The sequence below is a fragment of the Gekko japonicus genome, unplaced genomic scaffold (genome assembly GCF_001447785.1).
Source record: "Gekko japonicus isolate JY-2015 unplaced genomic scaffold, Gekko_japonicus_V1.1 scaffold1723, whole genome shotgun sequence".
In the NCBI taxonomy this organism is placed as follows: Eukaryota; Metazoa; Chordata; class Lepidosauria; order Squamata; family Gekkonidae; genus Gekko; species Gekko japonicus.
In genome coordinates, this window is record NW_015159765.1 from 353729 (window position 1) to 372109 (window position 18381).

The 18381-nt window shown below is 43.0% G+C and overlaps 1 protein-coding gene across 1 annotated transcript in view; it reads right to left on the bottom strand.

Annotated features, from left to right (window-relative positions):
- Nucleotides 1–745: 745 nt before the first annotated feature.
- Nucleotides 746–18381, bottom strand: part of SPOPL (speckle type POZ protein like) — a 28433-nt gene continuing 10797 nt past the window's right edge. The window contains exons 5-10 of the mRNA XM_015406208.1: nt 9539–9716; nt 9402–9457; nt 8083–8205; nt 6859–7001; nt 6697–6750; nt 746–4524 (exon numbers count right to left, since the gene is read on the bottom strand). Coding sequence (XP_015261694.1) covers nt 4380–4524; nt 6697–6750; nt 6859–7001; nt 8083–8205; nt 9402–9457; nt 9539–9716 — 699 coding nt within the window. The 3' untranslated portion in view covers nt 746–4379. The remainder of the gene's footprint in view (nt 4525–6696; nt 6751–6858; nt 7002–8082; nt 8206–9401; nt 9458–9538; nt 9717–18381) is intronic.

Here is an 18381-nt window from a genome sequence, read left to right on the forward strand (position 1 = left end):
ACCATGAGGAAGTGTCAGCTCCTGGACTGTACCAGAACAACCCAGGACTTTATATTTTGATATAAAAATGTTCATGGATCTCCAAGCCCTCCTCTTCCTCCACCAGTGCCTGTTGCATGCTACACAGCTACCTTTTAAAGTTCACAGCAAGCCATGCAAGCCTCATGAGTATCACCATCCTGTAGTATCCACAAAATGTGAGAATTCTTGTCAGTTACACCTGAAAAATGCTTTCTTTAAGATTGCTTTAATTGTTAGGACATGGCCTATTCCAGTTACTATCCCATGCATTCATTTCTACATAAAATAGCGTTAGGACATGGCCTATTCCGGTTACTTTCCCATGCATTCATTTCTACATAAAATAGCAAAACACTTGCTGAAAAGTGTTACAATCAAGTCTGCTGAGGTGGTTGGATCTCGGGAAAATATAGTCTTGTGCCACTTAGAGGTGGTGTGGTGTAGTGGTTTGTGTGTCAAACTCCAACCAGGGAGTCCAAGCTTCCCATTCTGCTATGAAGCTCGTCCCTTCCAGAACAACCTAACTTGAAGAGATGTTGTGATGTGGGAGAGGGAAACCATGCTCTCCTTAGGGGACAGGCAGGTTTTTAAAAGAAAAGACACAGCAAACTCGGTATCCAAAAGACAAAGTGCACAAATGCCTTCTGTATAAGTAACAACTTTATTGTAACTTGATGTCCTGAAATGCAAAAATATTTTCAGCAACAAGGTACAAAAGGTATTTCACTGTTAACATCAGGCGGATATAAAAGGCTGGATGGTTTGATGCAAGTGTTTAACATGATAGGTAATATGAGTAACTTGGAACAAAGACCGGGTTTAAGTTCTTCCAATGTTTAGATTCCAAAACAGGACTCATCAATTAACCTTCATTTTGACATATCAAAATCCAGGATTAACTAGATTACAGAGTATGATTAACTAAAACCACAGCACACACTAACAAAAATAATGAATTGCCATTTCGTGGAAGTCCATTTGCTGCAAGCAGAAAGCAAGCAAACCAATGCATTTTGTTGTGGAATAAACCAACAGGCTACCAGTTTGTAGGAAGTGTTACAAAAATCCAATCTTTCTCCCAATAAAAATTAATCTTGGGGTAAACTTCAATCATTTTAACAAGTCATACCCTATGATCTAAAACAAAACATTCCCAGCTACTTAACGTTTCTACAGAAAACTTACTACCACAAAAACGTAGCCTTGAGCTTGAGAGCATGCTCTCTTTGTAAGGGGGCTTAAGGAGAAAATCAAAGAGCATGCAGACCATGTCCTATATTACTCTCTCTGAAGGCAAAAGTCATCAAGGCCTTATGGCCATTCCACATTTAAATACTGGAGCCATCAAAAAACTTCTGTGTTAACAGCCACAGTCAACATTCAGCCCATTCAACATGAGGAATGCCTGCAACAATTTTCTGCAGAGAAACTAAATATCAGAACTGCTCTCTAGCTTTCCTACATTTCAAAAATTTGCATCCTATTCTCTTACATTTGGGAAAAGGCACTATGAATTCATACTTCAGCATGCAGTAAATGGACTGTCAAGTCTGGATGCATTACTGAAGTTTCCTTCATTTGAAAACACTATCTATGAAGTCATTTAAGTGGAACCTCGTGATACTCTTAAACTGCACACCAAATTCTATTTTTTGAAAATAATTTTTGTTTAAAACCCACACACCACACATACAACACATGCAGGGTGCTCCCCTGGGGGGGGGGGGAGATTTCCAGTGGCAATGGCTGATGGGTGCTGAAGGGACGGAGTTGGCAAGCCAAACATGGCACTTGGTTAATTGTACTGAAAATCCTGCTAAAGGGATTTATGCCTACCTTGTCAAGATTTTTAGTTTTCAACCTGAAAATACTTACTTTCTTCTTTTAAAACTGACTTTTCTCCTGCACTACTTTGAACTTACAATGTGTTTTTAGGGGACTATAGTAAATACAAGCTGCAGTAACTAAGAAAATTGTTCTTGCCAGCTCTTTTGGAAGAGTAAGAACACTGTATGTGGTTTACTGAAGAAAACGAGGCAGATTAGTACACCCACTTAATACAACATTTGTTATACATACACAGCCAACACACACATAACAAAACAGTAGATCAACTGTCATGACGGACTGTGTAATGTATGGTATGCATTATTTTGAAAAGTAGACATTTAGAGAAATGTAGATAATCTTACAGCACAGTGTTTGATATTTTTGGTACAAAATGTTGCTATTAAGCTTTTAAAAACCTTTCAAAACACTTAAGATTTTTCATTTGATTGCTGTATCCAGTAATATTTGAATAAGCTGAAATGGACAATTGTAGTATTAAATATTCAAGTCACTTCATATATTTTAGCTGTGATTTCCAAGATGCGGAATTGGTCATTATTATTATTAGTTACACAGCGGCATGAGTTTCTCCATTACAGAGGGATAGGCATCCTTGTGTCTCACTATAAGAACACTTACAAGACCTTAATTTAGACAGAGAAAACTCCCCCAAAACTTCAAAAGCGACCATGCATCTTCACATAGGATGTCACTGTATCACTTTGTACCTCATTGAATGAAGTGTAGGCACTGAAAATCACCAGGAGCACAAATGAAATGGCCCTTTAATTGTGCCTGAAGAAATTCAGTTCAAAGTTTTGCATTTGGCCTTTTACTTGCCCCCAATTGTACTTTAAATGTGCACTAGAACCCATAATTCAAGAACACACATACTCCAGAACATTCAGTGCTTCACTCCTGAAAATAGGAAGGACACCCCTTTGGAAAAGGCAATAAACCGTAACTGAGCAAGTTGAATGGGCCATCTAAAATCTTCAGTTGTAACATTCCAAAAAATACCACTTGCATGAAGTTTACTGCAACTTTGACTGAGCTACAAATATAGCACATCACTATCATTAAAGTAAATTCAATGTAATAACTGAAGAAACATTTAGAATGTGCATTGTTGCAGAAAAAAATCCCTCCCAATTGTAAACAAGCTAGCAAAAACACTGGAAGTGGTGGCATTAAAGCTAAGGTTCATATCATACAAAACTGGCCCATTACAAGCAGTTTACAGGCTGTTATATGCTTTTTCACATTATGCAGAATTTCAATACCATCCACAATGCTAGTACAACAACAAATGCTAGAAAGAACAAGTCAGTGCTTACAAATACATTTCAGACCTCTATCCTTCCTGCTAAGTGTGTGTGTCTGTGCAACTTCCACCAGTGTGAACAGGCTTGTGCATACACACACTAAGGAAATAAAGCTAAACCTGTCCGAAGTGTGAAAATAGAATGGATTCTGATGTGAACACTTGAGATAGTCACTTTGAATCAACATCTCTAAAGTCATGCTTTCCTTGTTTGCAGTAACAAAACTAAATCCCATGTGGCTATGGGTATCTTAATGTATTTCAAAAGTTAGGCCACAATTACTGTACCATATTTATCAAAACCAAAATATATATGTACCACACAACATACAAAAGTTACACATTAAAAGTGCATACTGAGAATCCATAATTTGGCCCATTTCTGAAATTTACATTTGGTCATTCTTATGCATCCTTGATCTTCAACATATTCCATTGGGGGGGGGGAAGCATTTCTCCCCCTTGCATGTGTCATTTAATTACTTTCCATATCAAAATGCTAACTTTCACTCTGGTTCAGTAAAACAGCAATGGATCCCAAAGAAACACAGGCCAAAAAGGTTACTGTGTGTTTCTTTTAACGTATGATGGACACACTCACACAGTAAGCGTTTACAAACTCTTAGTAAAATACATTTCTGGGCCAAGACATTGCATATTTCCCTCACTCACCTGAACCAATGAAAAATAAATTATATTCAGAATAGTGTATTGCCACAGCATGCCTGATAGCACCCTCTGAAGCACCCCAAATACAGTACTTGGACTGGAGTGCTTGCTGCCCCCCAACTCAAGTGCTTTTCATGAGAGTCTAGTTAAAAACTTCCAGTTACCACAAGACCAAATGATACCCTTGGGGGAGGGGGAAGATGGAGAAGAGGAAGATCCCTTTCAAGAACGGTCTTCATTTATCAACATTACTGCATTATGGAGCTAGTGCAATCCCACGTGGCCCAGTCAAAAAGACGAGGCACAGTTTTAAAAACAAAACAAAAATGCATGAACTAGAGTCGTTGAATTTAAGGCCTTTCAGTGAACTGGAGAATTATCAGTCTAATTTAAAGCTGATTATTAAGCCATATATTATCCATTCTTAAAAGCTTCCAGATTATGTTCTGTGGACAGGGATAACAAATTCTGGCTGATGGTTTGAGAAGACTCCTCTGGACATGGAGGAGGAGCTCGCTAAAGTCCATGGAAGATTTCATGACTGTTTTAGTCGTTTGCGTGGAATACCAAACTGTGGACACTGTGCCGATGCTAGCGCTCGAAAGGCCTCAGCGACTAAGTGGGGGTGGGAGTGGATCATTGACTTCCAGCCTGCCGTCTCCATTATGTCTGTTGCTTGGCTGTAAATAAATGGATTTACAGGAATCAGATTCATGTTTAAAAGACTCAAGTTGTAAAGCTATGCAACTTTCTAGAAATTAAGTCCCACTGAATCCCCCAGCGTGTTCTTCCAAGTAAATATGTATAGGATCCGGTTACAAATACAAACCAAGTATTATTTGTACACAGTACTGCTAAAATTACTTGTGCTTCAGTCTGAGCCCTTCTGCAAAAGAAAAGTAGTTTCTTTCCCACTAGCAACACAAACCCTATCTTCCTATCTTTATTTTGACTCATCTTGACACCTCCATCTTGAAGATTCTGAAACAGAAGAATGTTCACCCCTTCGAGTAACAAGTATCATGCTTTTTGGAGGCAGCTGATTATTTTAGACATCACTACAGTCACAATAACTGACTCCTGCCTTCTCCATACCCTGGAGCTCCATAGAAAGTATGCCCAGCATCTTGATCCTGAGTGATTCCAGTACAATGATCCTATGATTTTTCCCTTTACTCCCATAACTATCTTACTAGCAAGCAATCTCCAATGTCCTGAATTTTTAGAGACATTGAGAAAAACCATTCTTAAGGTCTCCGAAACCAAGGTATGTGTTCAGATTTTTACAAGGTGCTGAAATTAGCAAACACCGTAAAATCAAGTGATTGTGTAAAATCAAGTGATGAGGAATGCATTCCTTATTCTAAAAGCATAAGTAAGGTATTATGAGCTAAAACTGGAATGTTGTCATCTGAAATGTGAGCTTGTTTGCATATTCCTTATTACTGGCCCAAGATCCAGATAAAAGTTTACTATTAAACCTCAGTCTGAAGGAAGTCTAACTGATAGATCTCTGACATTCTCATGTAAGCTTTTCATTCTTTAAATCAGTAGCCAGATCGAGAGAGAGGGAGCACAAGTACACTAGGGAAAGGTGGCTACAGTTGCCAATTCTCAGCATCCTCAACTCTTGAGATTCATTGGGTGGGGGTCCATCAGTGTCATGGCGTGGGGCCTGGTAATGTCACATTGAATAATATACATTACACTCGATCTTCGTCAAAAGCAATTCAGTAATATTAAGAACAGCACATCCAGCCCTGACCTGGGTAGCCCAGGCAAGCTCAATCTCGTCAGATCTCGGGAGCTAAGCAGGGTCAGCTCTGGCAAGTACTTGGATGGGAGACCTCCTTGAAATACCAGAGGTGGGAGGCAGGGGCAGGCTTTACTCAGCCATCTCTCTGAATATCCTCCAGGCCCCAGTAGGGGTCAGTCACCAGAGGTCGCCATGACTTCCAGAATAGCACATCCATATACCACATAGTATTTAGCAGACTAAACATGGGAAATTAATTATGTGGTATGCAGGGTTCCCTCTAAGCTGAGTTAGTGTGAGCTAGCTCACAGTTTTTTAGCCTCCGGCTCACACATTTTTGTCCTGGCTCAGGAAGGGCTCCAGAGCCAACTAATTTATGCAGTAGCCAAATCGCTCGCTCACAACTTTGCCAGGAGCTCAGAAAGTGGAATTGTTGCTCACAGGATTCCACAGCTTAGAGGGAACATTGGTGGTATGACATTTGGGGAGCTGCGGTGGCTCAAGTGGTTAAGATACTGAACTGCAGGCTGTGGAAGGTCAGTAGTTCAGCAGTTCGAGACCCGGGTGCCGCATGATGGAGTGAGCTCCCATCTCTAGTTCCAGCTCCTGCCAACCTAGCAGTTCGAAAGCAAGAAATTGCAAGTAGATAAATAGGGACCACTTCGGTGGGAAGGTAACAGCGTTCCGTGCGCCTTGGTGTTTAGTCATGCCGGCCACATGACCACAGAAATGTCTTCGGACAGTGCTGGCTCTTCAGCTTTGAAACGGAGATGAGCACCGCAACCCTAGAGTTGGATTCGACTGGCTTTCGAGCAAGGGAACCTTTACCTTTACTATGATATTTGGGGGGGGGGGGGATGCCAGAAAACGCTTCCAGAAAACGCTTCCATGCCAATGGGCCTGACTGAACAACATTTACATCTTGTATAACGTGTTCCTGCTATTTGTCAAGCTGGCTACTTACTGATATAACAGAAAATTAGGAACAATTTCTTTAATGATGGTATTTAGTATGTATGTGTATTCTATTCTGAAGTTAGGCTGAAGACAAACATAGCTTACTTATGGATGACTCAGATGTGACCATTTTACTTACTTGCTGTTCCAGTTTTTCCCATCTTTACAACCAAGTTGCCTAAGAACACTGCACCTGTAGCACAAGAAATTACCCCGGATATAATTTTAAGAATGTTATCCTAACCAATTAAGAATACTAACAAATTAAGAATTAAAAAAATAAAGAAAAACAAGTACGTGCCTGTTAATGAAGTCTATTGCTTGTGCTTTCAACTGTTCTGCACTGTGCAAATCAGCAAGGATAAGAATGTCTGCGACATTTTCTACCGAGAGGTTACTACACAGAGCTTCTTCACACATGACCTTTAGCCGTTCCAGTGCATACTAATAAAGGAAAAAAAACTTTGCTCATTGTTCCATTTTTTCCCCTTTACAGTAAACACCTATAACACAATTGCAGGGGACTGTGAAGTACTTGGCCCTTAAAGAACAGTAAGCCACTCAAAATGAAGCGATACATTTCAGGTCTCAAATATAAACTTGTAACATAAACCAGCATCCACAATGATTATGCCTGTTCACTAGTCCACCCCAGACTCTTGCAATGGAAATATTTTGAGACTGTCAAGAGGCCATTTTAGATTCACTGTGCCCCAAAAGGTAACAACCTGTTACCTGAAGATCCTCCATTTACACTTTTCATAAAGTGTGTTGAACAATGATGTGCTTAACCCATTATTAGTTATGGTTAAGCTGCAGTGTTCAAATTTAAAGCCACAAATATTTAGGTTAACTTGAACTGCACCTCTGTATCCTTGCCCTTGGTCCAGTCTTGAACAGCAACTTGGAGGAAACAATCCATGGGTACAAGGACTCCAGATCTTTCCCATTTTCCCCTCCATGCAGTAATCCTTTACAAGTCGAGGGAAATTTATTCTTGGGGCTACAGGACCTGTATGCTGACATAAGAGGCTGAAAGGGCAATTGTCTCCTTCCCTTCCACAATACTGGACCATGAGGCCCTAGAAATTACTGGACCATGAGGCCCTAGAAATAATTTTTCCAGGCGTTAGATGGGACTGCGAGAAAGATCTGTGATCCTTGTGCCTACAGATCACTGAAGCCAAATCAATGTGACCAGCATTACATATAGTTCTTCCTGTATAGCTTTTTCTTTGTACATTAACTTTCATAAATAGCTCAATCAATCCACAGTTCGGTACAGTAAGATGGCTATTCATCAAGCTCTCCATAAAGACATTCCAAACATTTCAAGAACAGCAATTTACTTAATTGCATAAGCAATTTCCATACAATTTCTAGATCTTCTCTTTTCTAACATTTTTACTACTAATCATCCAGTTTGTTACTTGTGGATTCTGCTTGTGCTTTTTATAGTTATATGAAATACACAAATATGCACTTTTTAGGTTGTTAAAATGATCTGCGAGAACCAATTACTTACTTTGTCTGCTGCTGCCAACAAGTTGTCAGCCATTTTGTCAAGGTTTGGTGCTTTCCCTGTATAAATGAATCTCATCATTTCTTTAAAAACCTCAGGGTCTACATCATTTATTTCTACGCGATTCTGTTACATAAAACAAAAAATCTGATCATGTTTATGAATTAAAATATTATGGCCTTCCTACACTGCATAATTTATAATACTCAACTCTCTACGTTTAACAGTGTTCTGGTGTGAGGAGACTGAGCTCTATTAGGCTCCCATCACAGCTTATTTAGGATTTTTTTTTTCAAAATTGATCAATGCATGAATGCATTCAGAACCAGTTTAAATGTTTTATTGAATCAAGAGCCCAATTGTTTCATTCCATGAATGCCTCACACACATTTCCAACAGGCTTGCTGAGAGCAAGGTAAATCATAAAGATTGCACTTACATTTAGAAGAATGAGACAAGTCACTCTTAATTCCATACATCTCAGTGGGAGTTTCTTCTCCTCTCCACTTTTGAAGCCTGAACGCAGTACGAGATTTAAGTGTTTCTATAGCATGCTTTTCAGGCCTAAACTAGAGGAACTATATTTTCAGCCTCTCATCCAGCATAAAACAGGAGACAATGACGGGGGTTCTATGAACGAGTTCCATCTGCACTTGATAGTGGAAGAGGAAGTATGAAGAAATGGAAACTTTCATTTGCACATCATCAGTGATTCTCAAAGGGTACATGTGCAAACGGAAGAGGAAGCGTGTCCTGTGGCAGGTGCTATCTAATGCGCGTGGAACTTGTTCATGGGACCCAAGCCACAGACTTTACTTCCATGAAACTAGCAGGTTAATTTTTCTACAGACCAGGAGCAGCAGCCATGGTAGCCTTATGCTTCTCCCTACAAGGCTGCTGTAGCACTTTAGCAGCATCTGCTTCACAGAAAACTAGATCCCCCCCCCCCCCGAAGCGTACTTCCAGGTGCATGAGCATCTACACTAGGCTGACTGCACACTAAACATTTTAGTCCACAGACTAGGTTTAAAGCAATTTCCTATGTTCTGAGATCACTCACATGGTACAACAGAAGCCATTATAAAGAGACATTCCCTCCTATAAGACAGCTCTTCTAAATTGAAGCTTTCTGCCCATCATTTTTGTAAGTACACGTATTAAAAATTACATAAAACTTACTGCCTAATTAAACTGGGCACTTTATGTCAAGAAATGTAGTTAATCTAGCCAAACACGGCAACCCTACTGTAAAATCAAAGCTTAACATGCCTCCGGGAAACAATTCCCTTAATTTATTATGTCAAAGGACAATATTCACTCACCTTTTTGCTTTCCTCCATTTCATGTTCAAACATTGCATTAAAAACTGGTGAACGAGCTGTGGCAAGAAACATATGTCTTAATACCATACCAAGATTGTACGTTTCATTAAAATTAGGATATAAAAAGTAGGAAGTACCTGAAAGGACAGATTTATGAGCTTTGAATTCTTGTCCTCCTACATAAAAACTGCAGTCTGTAAATCTTGTTGTCTCCCAGAGATTTCCTAGATCTTCAGCGAGTCGGCATTCTGGTACCTTTAACATATTTGTACTTGACTGTCCCGATATATTTACAGAATCCTGTACTACACTTACCTAGCAGAAAATAGCAGAGTAACAGTCAAAATGCTAAAAATCCTGATGCAACAGCTTCCATCATTAAAATATAATACAGCCTAGATTACGAATGCACACAGTTTATACCATTTATTGCCTAGCCAATAGCAATTCAAACATTATAATCCTATATTAGGATTATGCAAAACCAGAGGAAAGTAATCACAAAGCAGCTCATTCCACAAGCTCCAGCTTGCCCATTTGTCTGACAAGTCAACAGTATCTACTATAGCGTATTGATATAATTGAAAAGATTAGCAAACATCGTTGAAAGCAACAAAGTCATATGCAATACACATGCTGCATTCTCAGTGGCTCATATAAGAAAACAGGAAAGTTGGACTTAGTAGCAAATCAACAGAGAGAAACTTGGTAAACGCAGCTTAGACACAAAATTCAAGAACTCCTTCACAGCTAACCCACAAAAAGTTCTGCTAATGAATGGGATTATGTAGTTGTTTTTAAGGTTACCACAACACAAAATAGAATACAAATGGACCAAAGTTCAGAAGGAAGTGGTTTTGGCCATGCCAGAGTACAAGAGTAGCCAGATGTCTTTTATCTGAGGTGTTCGAAGAAGGAGCGGCCTCTCTTCTGGAGGCCACGTTATCACGACTCCATAACCTTTCATAAATAGGAAAAGCTTCAAGACAAGATTCAAAGCCAGTGGCTCAGACTTGCAATGCCTCTAACAAAAGTATTAGGCATTAACTGAGCAGCTCTGACAGGAGTATTTTTGCAAAAACTAATGATAAATTCTATTTACCAAAGTCCATCTGAACTAGGTACAAAATATGACACATTTTTACCCCGCATCTCTCAACCCCTATCCTCATTAATATTTGCTTCCCAAACAAGTTTGGCCAGGAACATAAACAATTTCAATTGGGAATAGTTTATAAAAGTCTAAGGATCCTTTCAGACCCAGAATACATCCACTTACTAACTGAATAATTGTATTCATAACAAATTCATCACATACCTAATTTAGCTTGTCTGTCTAACTAAAATAAGATGCAATATATTTGCACCATTTAGTCTCAAGGGCCACATTTAAATTATTCTTCCTACACAGCATAATGACACATAATTAAGTTGTAATATTGCCAAGAAATTTTTGTACACATTTCTTGTAAATACAAAGATCAAAGCAAACTTGTTAGCTGTTATAGAGTCTATCATCCCCCTAAGCCCCTAATCAGTCCACAGCAGCCAGTGATAACCTGCCAGTGTATATTTAACACTCACTGTACTGGGATCATAACCTTCTTCACTGGATTCAGTTTTTAAGTAACTTAAGTAGTCTTACTGGATTTCACTAAGGCAATTTAGGTTACTGACATAATACAGAGCTATTTGCATTTTATTTCTCAAGTACTTCTCCCCAAGACTAACAATATATTCCACCAGAGAACCAACATTCATCAAGTTTTTCAATTACTCTGAGTAATGTGCACTTGCTCAAATCCTCCTGAGTAGTAAGATTTGCCTCAACTTTGTTAGGTTCTGTTGATAGGCCTAGGGTCAAAGAGTGACGACATTTACTTGCACCCCAAGCACCAAAGGGAGATCGTGGGGCAGCGAAGGGGAGTTCTATTCCCCATGACCTGTTAACCTGGTTTATGACCACAGTTTGAATAACACATGTACAACTTGGTTTGGAATAAACTGGCTACAAGTTTATTGAATACAGCTGTAAGAAGTCTTGGTACAGCATGCGGAACCGGGTCATGGAATCGACTGCCTCGCCAGTGAGTCGATGATATCCTGGCCACCCCAGCCCACTGGCTGGGGGTCCTGAGAGCCATGGGGATGACGGGTCTCTGGATTCCACAAGGATGACCACCACTAAGTGGCCTCCCCTGTCACCTGAGCATGAGACTAGCCCCTGGCAGCCGCTGAGCAGGGCCCACTCCTTGAATCCCTCAGCCTAAGATCCCTTAAGGGGATTCCCCACAAAAAAACAACAGGTTGGTATCATGAAACAACGCATACGTGGAGGCTGACGCTGTCCTGTTTTGGAGCTCCAACGCCTAGAATTTTGAAAGGTTTTTAATTAAGTTTTCTCTACATTGCAACTCCCACGAGTGTGCCTATGTTCGTACTGGATTTATTTTTCAGCTGGAACTGTTGGGTAGTTGAGCAATTTGCCAAGTTTTTGTTGTGGTAGGACTGCTGATATCGCCATACTTGAGACTAGCTAATTGGCTAGCTTATTGACTCAATCTGACATTGTTGTTTTTTCTCTTGGCAAATTGACAAAGAATTTTACTTTTTCTCTGTTACAGTGGTGGGTGGTGAAATTACTACTCATTTCACCTTTGTTTAATGGCCTCTGGTAAACGCTCAAGAGAATCTGATGAGTTACCGGAGTCACCAGTTTGTAAACAGTCAAAGATTGGGGATTCCCCATACACGGGGAAATGGGCATGCAGGCTGGCTTTCCTGAGAATGGATCTGCCCCCACACTGATACTGCCCATGTTGTGACAAGTATGAAAATAAACACAAGCGTAAACCCTGCATGCCATCCCCCCACTTACAGAGGAAACAAGGGGGGGAGGGGGGTGGGTGAGCAAAAAAACCCTTGCAGCAAAAAGGGTGAGCTGCAAGAGCACCTTAAGTGACCTTATTGGCCGCCCATGCTCTCCAGCCCTCAGGACAGGCCCAACATAGGGCCAGGGCAGGACCAAGCTTCCTGTGTTTGCCACGGCCCACCCCTCCCTGCCCCACTGGCGAGAGCCGCCGCAGCCACCATTGCCCTCTTTGCCATCCCCCACTCTCCCCGCAGGGCCGCAAACAGGACCTGCAGTCAATCTGAGCCCCAGCTCCTAAACATCTGATGTTATCAAGGGACAGTTGCTGCATAAACCTTATCAGTATATGGAATGCCAAAATGGCTTTTAACAAAATACATTCACATTACTGAGATCCTACTATCATCAACTACTCCACTATTTAGCACAGTACTATTCAGCACTGCTTTTAGTAACAAGGGAAGTAAAAGTTAAGTTCCTTCACTGTCACTGCTGATTTTCAAACTGTACATGAATAGCAAACAGTTTTCTTCTCTACTGAAAAGGCATGGTCCACTCTGCATCTTCTTTCCGCCCTGGCTTCTCTAGACACACACTGCCTAGGAGGGGGGAAACGCCAGTCCAGAAACTCAGCCCAGAAACTCAGCCCAGAAACTCAGATTACTAATCCATTTTTTAGAGATTGTCATCTAATACTTTGAACCACCAACAGAACCATGCCATCATCAAAGAGGAATAAGTCTTTGAAATTGCAAATACACATAGAAGCTGCCAACCTCTGGCAACAGGACAGTAAATGTGCATGGGAGAACGAAACATTGGACTTACCTGAAGGTTTCTTTTCAGTGGGGCGAAGTCATCCAAGCTGGTTAGGTCACACCTCCTCTTGCTCCAGGCAGGGCAATGCAAATCTTTGTGCAACTGACCTGGGTGGAGCAAGACCACCTCTCCAGTCGTTCCATACTCTAGCTCACCTTTGACTTCCTATCAGTAGTCATAGACTACCTCTACCTCCCACTCGCCTTCTACTTTCCTTATTTATTATTTATTGAGTGGGAAGTGGATGACTTCATCCCACTGCATCCAAGCTGGTTAGGGTCACACCTCCTCTTGCTCCAGGCAGGGCAATGCAAATCTTTGTGCAACTGACTTGGGAGAAGCAAGACCACCTCTCCAGTCATTCCATACTCTAGCTCTATCTGACCTTTGATTTCCAATCAGTAGTCGTAGACTACCTCTACCTCCCACTTGCCTTCTACTTTCCTTATTTATTGATTTATTTATTGAGTGGGAAGTGGATGACTTCATCCCACTGAAGAGAAGAAACTTTCAGGTAAGTCCAATGTTTCGTTCTCCTTCAGTGAGGGAAGTCATCCAAACTGGTCAAGTGCCAAAGCCAGTTGATGGGGTGGGATATATTAGCAAAGGCACTCCTTACTACAGACTCACCCCACTACTTGCTGTAGGACTCTTTTCACAAAGGTTGCCCCGATTGAATCCTGCTGGTCAATCCTACAGTGCCTTACAAAGGTAGAAAAGGATGACCACGTGGCTGTCCTACATATCTTGTCTACAGGAGCCCTAGTGGAGAAGGCCACCAAGGCAGCCCCCGCCCTGATGGAATGTGCAGTTAACACCCTCATAGGGTTTACAAATGCAGAGTTTTACCAAAAAGGGCAATGGTGACCTTTGAGACTTTTCTCCCCAAGCAGAACAAGCTCCTGGTCAAGTGCCAAAGCCACTTGATGGGGTGGGATGTATTAGCAAAGGCACTTCTTACTACAGACTCACCACACTACTTGCTGTAAGACTTTTTCCCCAAAGGTTGCCCCGATTGAATCCTGCTGGTCAATCCTATAGTGCCTTACAAAGGTAGAAAAGGATGACCACGTGGCTGTCCTACATATCTTGTCTACAGGAGCCCTAGTGGAGAAGGCCACCAAGGCAGCCCCCGCCCTGGTGGAATGTGACCCTCATAGGCTTTACAAATGCAGAGTTTTACCTAAAGGGCAATGGTGACCTTTGAGAGTTTTCTCCCCAAGCAGAACAAGCTCCTGGTCTAAAGATAAGCCAATTTTACATTTGGAATGAAGGATGGGTCTATTCTAAGTAGAACACACATAGTTCTCTTCTAACTGGCAAGGCCCCCAGTTCTGAAATTCTCCAAGCGGAGGTCACCGCCACCAGAAAGGCAACCTTCCACTTTAGAAATCTTAGCTCCATGGGTTTTAGTGGCTCAAATGGACCTCTGGTAAGTGCTTGGGCAACTTTAATTAGACTCCAGATGGGGACTCTATGTCTCACTGGGGGTGCTAGCTGCACTGTTTCCTTAAGGAATCTCCTAACATACGTAGTAAAGTGCGCAGTCCTCTACAGTCCAGGACTGCTGCCAGAGCAGCTACTTGTCTCTTTAGTGTATCTGGTTTTAGTCCTTGTTTCCAACCTTGGTGCAAGAAGAAAACAACATCCTTGTAGGACGGCTTTAAGGAGTCTATATTATGGTTGCTGACCCACTTCCTGAATGCGGACCATGTACATTTATAAATCCCCCTGGTTGCTGACCTCCTTGCCTGCACCATGACATCCACCATTTCCTTGAGGAAACCAGACTTTTCTAGTTCCCACCTTTCAACTTCTATGCCATCAGCTGAAGCCAGGCTAGGTCTGGGTGCAGTACTGGTCCCTGCGACAGAAGGTCTGCCCTCACTGGGAGATGCCACAGGGTGTCCATGGACATCCTGACCAGCTCCTAGAACCATAGACACCTTGGCCAAAAGGGAGCGATAAAGATCACCTCTGCCTTCACTATTTGCACGTTGGTCAGCACCTTGCTGATCACGGGGGTTAGGAGGAAGGCATATAGCAAGCCCTCCAACCACTGGTGTAGTAGCATGTCCTTGCCCTCTGCTTGTGTTCCCAAGAACCTGAATAGGAACCTGGGAACCTGGTGGTTCTGCCGCGATGCCAGGAGACCCATTATTGGGGTCCCAAATTGGGCAGAGATCTCCTAAAAGGTGTCATGATTCAGTGCCCATTCTCCTGGGTCCAAGTCCCTTCTAATCAGCCAATCTGTTTGCATATTTGAGAGGCCTTGCAGTGCTGCAATCTCAGGCCTGTTCTGCCCATAGGAAGAGGAGCTCCACCTCCTGGTAAAGGGCAATGGCTCTGGTGCTGCCTTGACGGCTGATGTGTGCCTTTGTCATCATGTTATCGGTTCTCACCAGGACATTCTTTTCTCTCAGAGAGTCCCAGAAGGTAATTAGGACTAGCCTGCTTGCAGTTCCAGCCAGTTGATGCTGTTCCCTATCTCCAAGGGGGACTACCTGCCTTGAGCTACTTGGCCCCTGTAGTGTGCTCCCCAACTCCTTTTGCTTGTGTCCATGGTCATCATAATGTGGGATGGTTGTAGGAAGGTCACACCCTTGATAAGGTTCCTTCATCTTAGCAACCTTCATCTTAGCAACCTTGATAAGGCCACCATCTTAGCAACCTCAAAACTGAAGGGGAGAGCTTGGTCTACTTGTGGTGCTTCCTGCTGATGTCCTTCTGGTGTGGTAGTAGTGCCTACTGAAGAGGTCTTGCATGAAAGTGGGACCATAGGATGACATCTAGTGTTGAATTTAAAAAGTCCAGTATTACAGAGAGGTCCAAGAGGTCCAATGCTTTTTGCTTGCACATCCTTTTGATTGTGTCCAAGATCTTCTGTTGTTTCTCTGGTGGGAGAAAGGCCATTGCTGACACTGTGTCTATCCTGGCCCCCAGGTAGACCAGGTCCCTGGACAGGGTAAGCTGGCTCTTTCCTAGGTTTATTAGGAACCTATGCTCCCACAGTAGTTGAATGGAAGCCTCTGAGTCCCCTGCTGCTGATTTGCTGTCCTTGGTCCTGATCAGCAGGTCTTCTAGATAAGTGTATATGAGGATCCCCTGCTGTCTCAGGTGGGCCACAAGCACTACCAGCACTTTGGTAAAGGTTCTTGGCAAGGATGACAGTCCAAAGGACTGTATTGTAGACTCCCTGGAACCTCTGCGAGGTAGGTACTGACTCAACCACCCTGATGGCCGGAAGATACTCTACAGCTTCCTGTCAGTTGTTGTTTTTCCTTTGATCTGGGAGTGGAGACGGGATGAACTTGGAGTGTGGTGGAGATGCAAACTCTATCTTGTAACTATGCTCGGTGATGGAAAGCACCCACTGGTAAGTTGTGTTCTGCCTTCAGATGTGGGTGAAGTATTGGAGGCGACCCCCTATTGTGTAGTCAGTTGGTGGTTCTTTTTGCTGGACCTGCCCTGTCTTGTTTGTTGGGAGAAAATTGTCTGCTTTGGAACTATGACCAGTAATTAAAGGCACAGTTGCTTCTAAAATCCTTGCCTTCCCAACTCTTGGCATTGGGTCTGAAGCCACGAAAGGAATTGTAGGACCTCCCTTTGCCGTCTTTTTCCTTTGAGGCTGAAGTAGATGGCATGGCTTTCCTTTTTTTCTTTTGTCTCTACAAAGACCTTGTCTAAAGCTCTAAAGAGCAGTCTACCAGAATTTTTTTCTGCAGGCAGGTTGGATTTTGATAAGGGGTCTTACTTCCAGAGTTTTAGCCAGATATTTCTTCTGACTATAACATTTGCTGCCTGCGTCCTACCACAGAACTGCATGGTATCTTGAAACACATCCACAGCAAATTCTGCTGCCCTTGTAATATTTAGAAGCCATTTCTCAAGTGTGAGAGGATAAGTTTCCATGTCCTGAAGTAGATTGTTGGCTTTTTCTTTTGTCTCTACTAAGACCTTGTCTAAAGCTCTGAAGAGCAGTCTACCAGAAATGTTTTCTGCAGACAGGTTGGATTTTGATAAAGGGTCTTACTTCCAGAGTTTTAGCCAGATATTTCTTCTGACTATAACATTTGCTGCCTGCGTCCTAGCACAGAACTGCATGGTATCTTGAGACACATCCACAGCAAATTCTGCTGCCCTTGTAATATTTAGAAGCCATTTCTCAAGTGTGAGAGGATAAGTTTCCATGTCCTGAAGTAGATTGTTGGCCCGGACAACTATAGCTCTCCAGAAATGTGACTAGACTGGTGATGCCCTGATTGCTAGGGAGGACACCTAGTGTGATTTCCTGAGTACTGTCCCATGTTTTCTATCCACTGAGTCCTTAAGAGTGTTGCCCCCGTCTTTCAAGAGGACAGCATCCATGTGGAGGGCAATTATGGGAGCATCCACTAGGGGAAACTTGAGGTCCTCCATGGTTTCCTCTGGTAAGGCACAAACACTATAGCTCTGCAGAAATTTGACTGGACTGGTGATGCCCTGATTACTAGGGAGGACACCTAGTGTGATTCCCTGAGTGCTGTCTCATGTTTCCTATCCACTGAGTCTTTAAGAGTGTCTTTCGAGAGGACAGCATCCATGTGGAGGGCAATTATGGGAGCATCCACTAGAGGAAACTTAAGGTCCTCCATGGTTTCCTCTGGTAAGGCACAGACTTTCTTGTTAATGAAGAGCCATACGCTGGGACAGCCAGGCCCATAGCTACAGTGGAGCCTCTTGGGGCCCGGCCCCTCAACTTCCTGCCAAGGCCCCACAACTTCCCATCCAGTCCAGGCTCCCTGACTCTCTGGGCCACCTGGAGGACTCCCTGCTGCCACCGCTACCCCTTCTCCAAGCGCAGCTTGCTCAAAAGGGAAGCCGTCCCTCATTCTGCCCCCCCACCCTCTGCTGCCTCCCTTCACCTTGGGGCTGAGCCACATCCTGCTCTGCACAACCACAGTGGCACCACACCTGGCCAGCTGGCCCGGCAGGCTGCTGAGAGGGTGAATAGAAAGCCTGAATCCTCTAAAGAGCATCTCCTCTCTCCCCAGCTCGGCAGCTCTGGCCAAGAGCAGGAAGGTCCTTGACATGCGCCTTCTGTGCGGCTAGCAGTCCCTCCCGAGCCTGCCTCTCGCAGCCACAGCACCCCCTTCCTTTCCCTGGGCAGATGCGGCGGCACTCCCTCACCCGCCCCCTCGCTCTTTTATTGCATGTCCTGCCATCCCTCCGCAGCTGGCTGGCAGAGCCTGGCGTGACCTTCCCTCCAGCCCCCTTTCCTAGCAGCAGACAGGCCATGGGTGGGTGGGT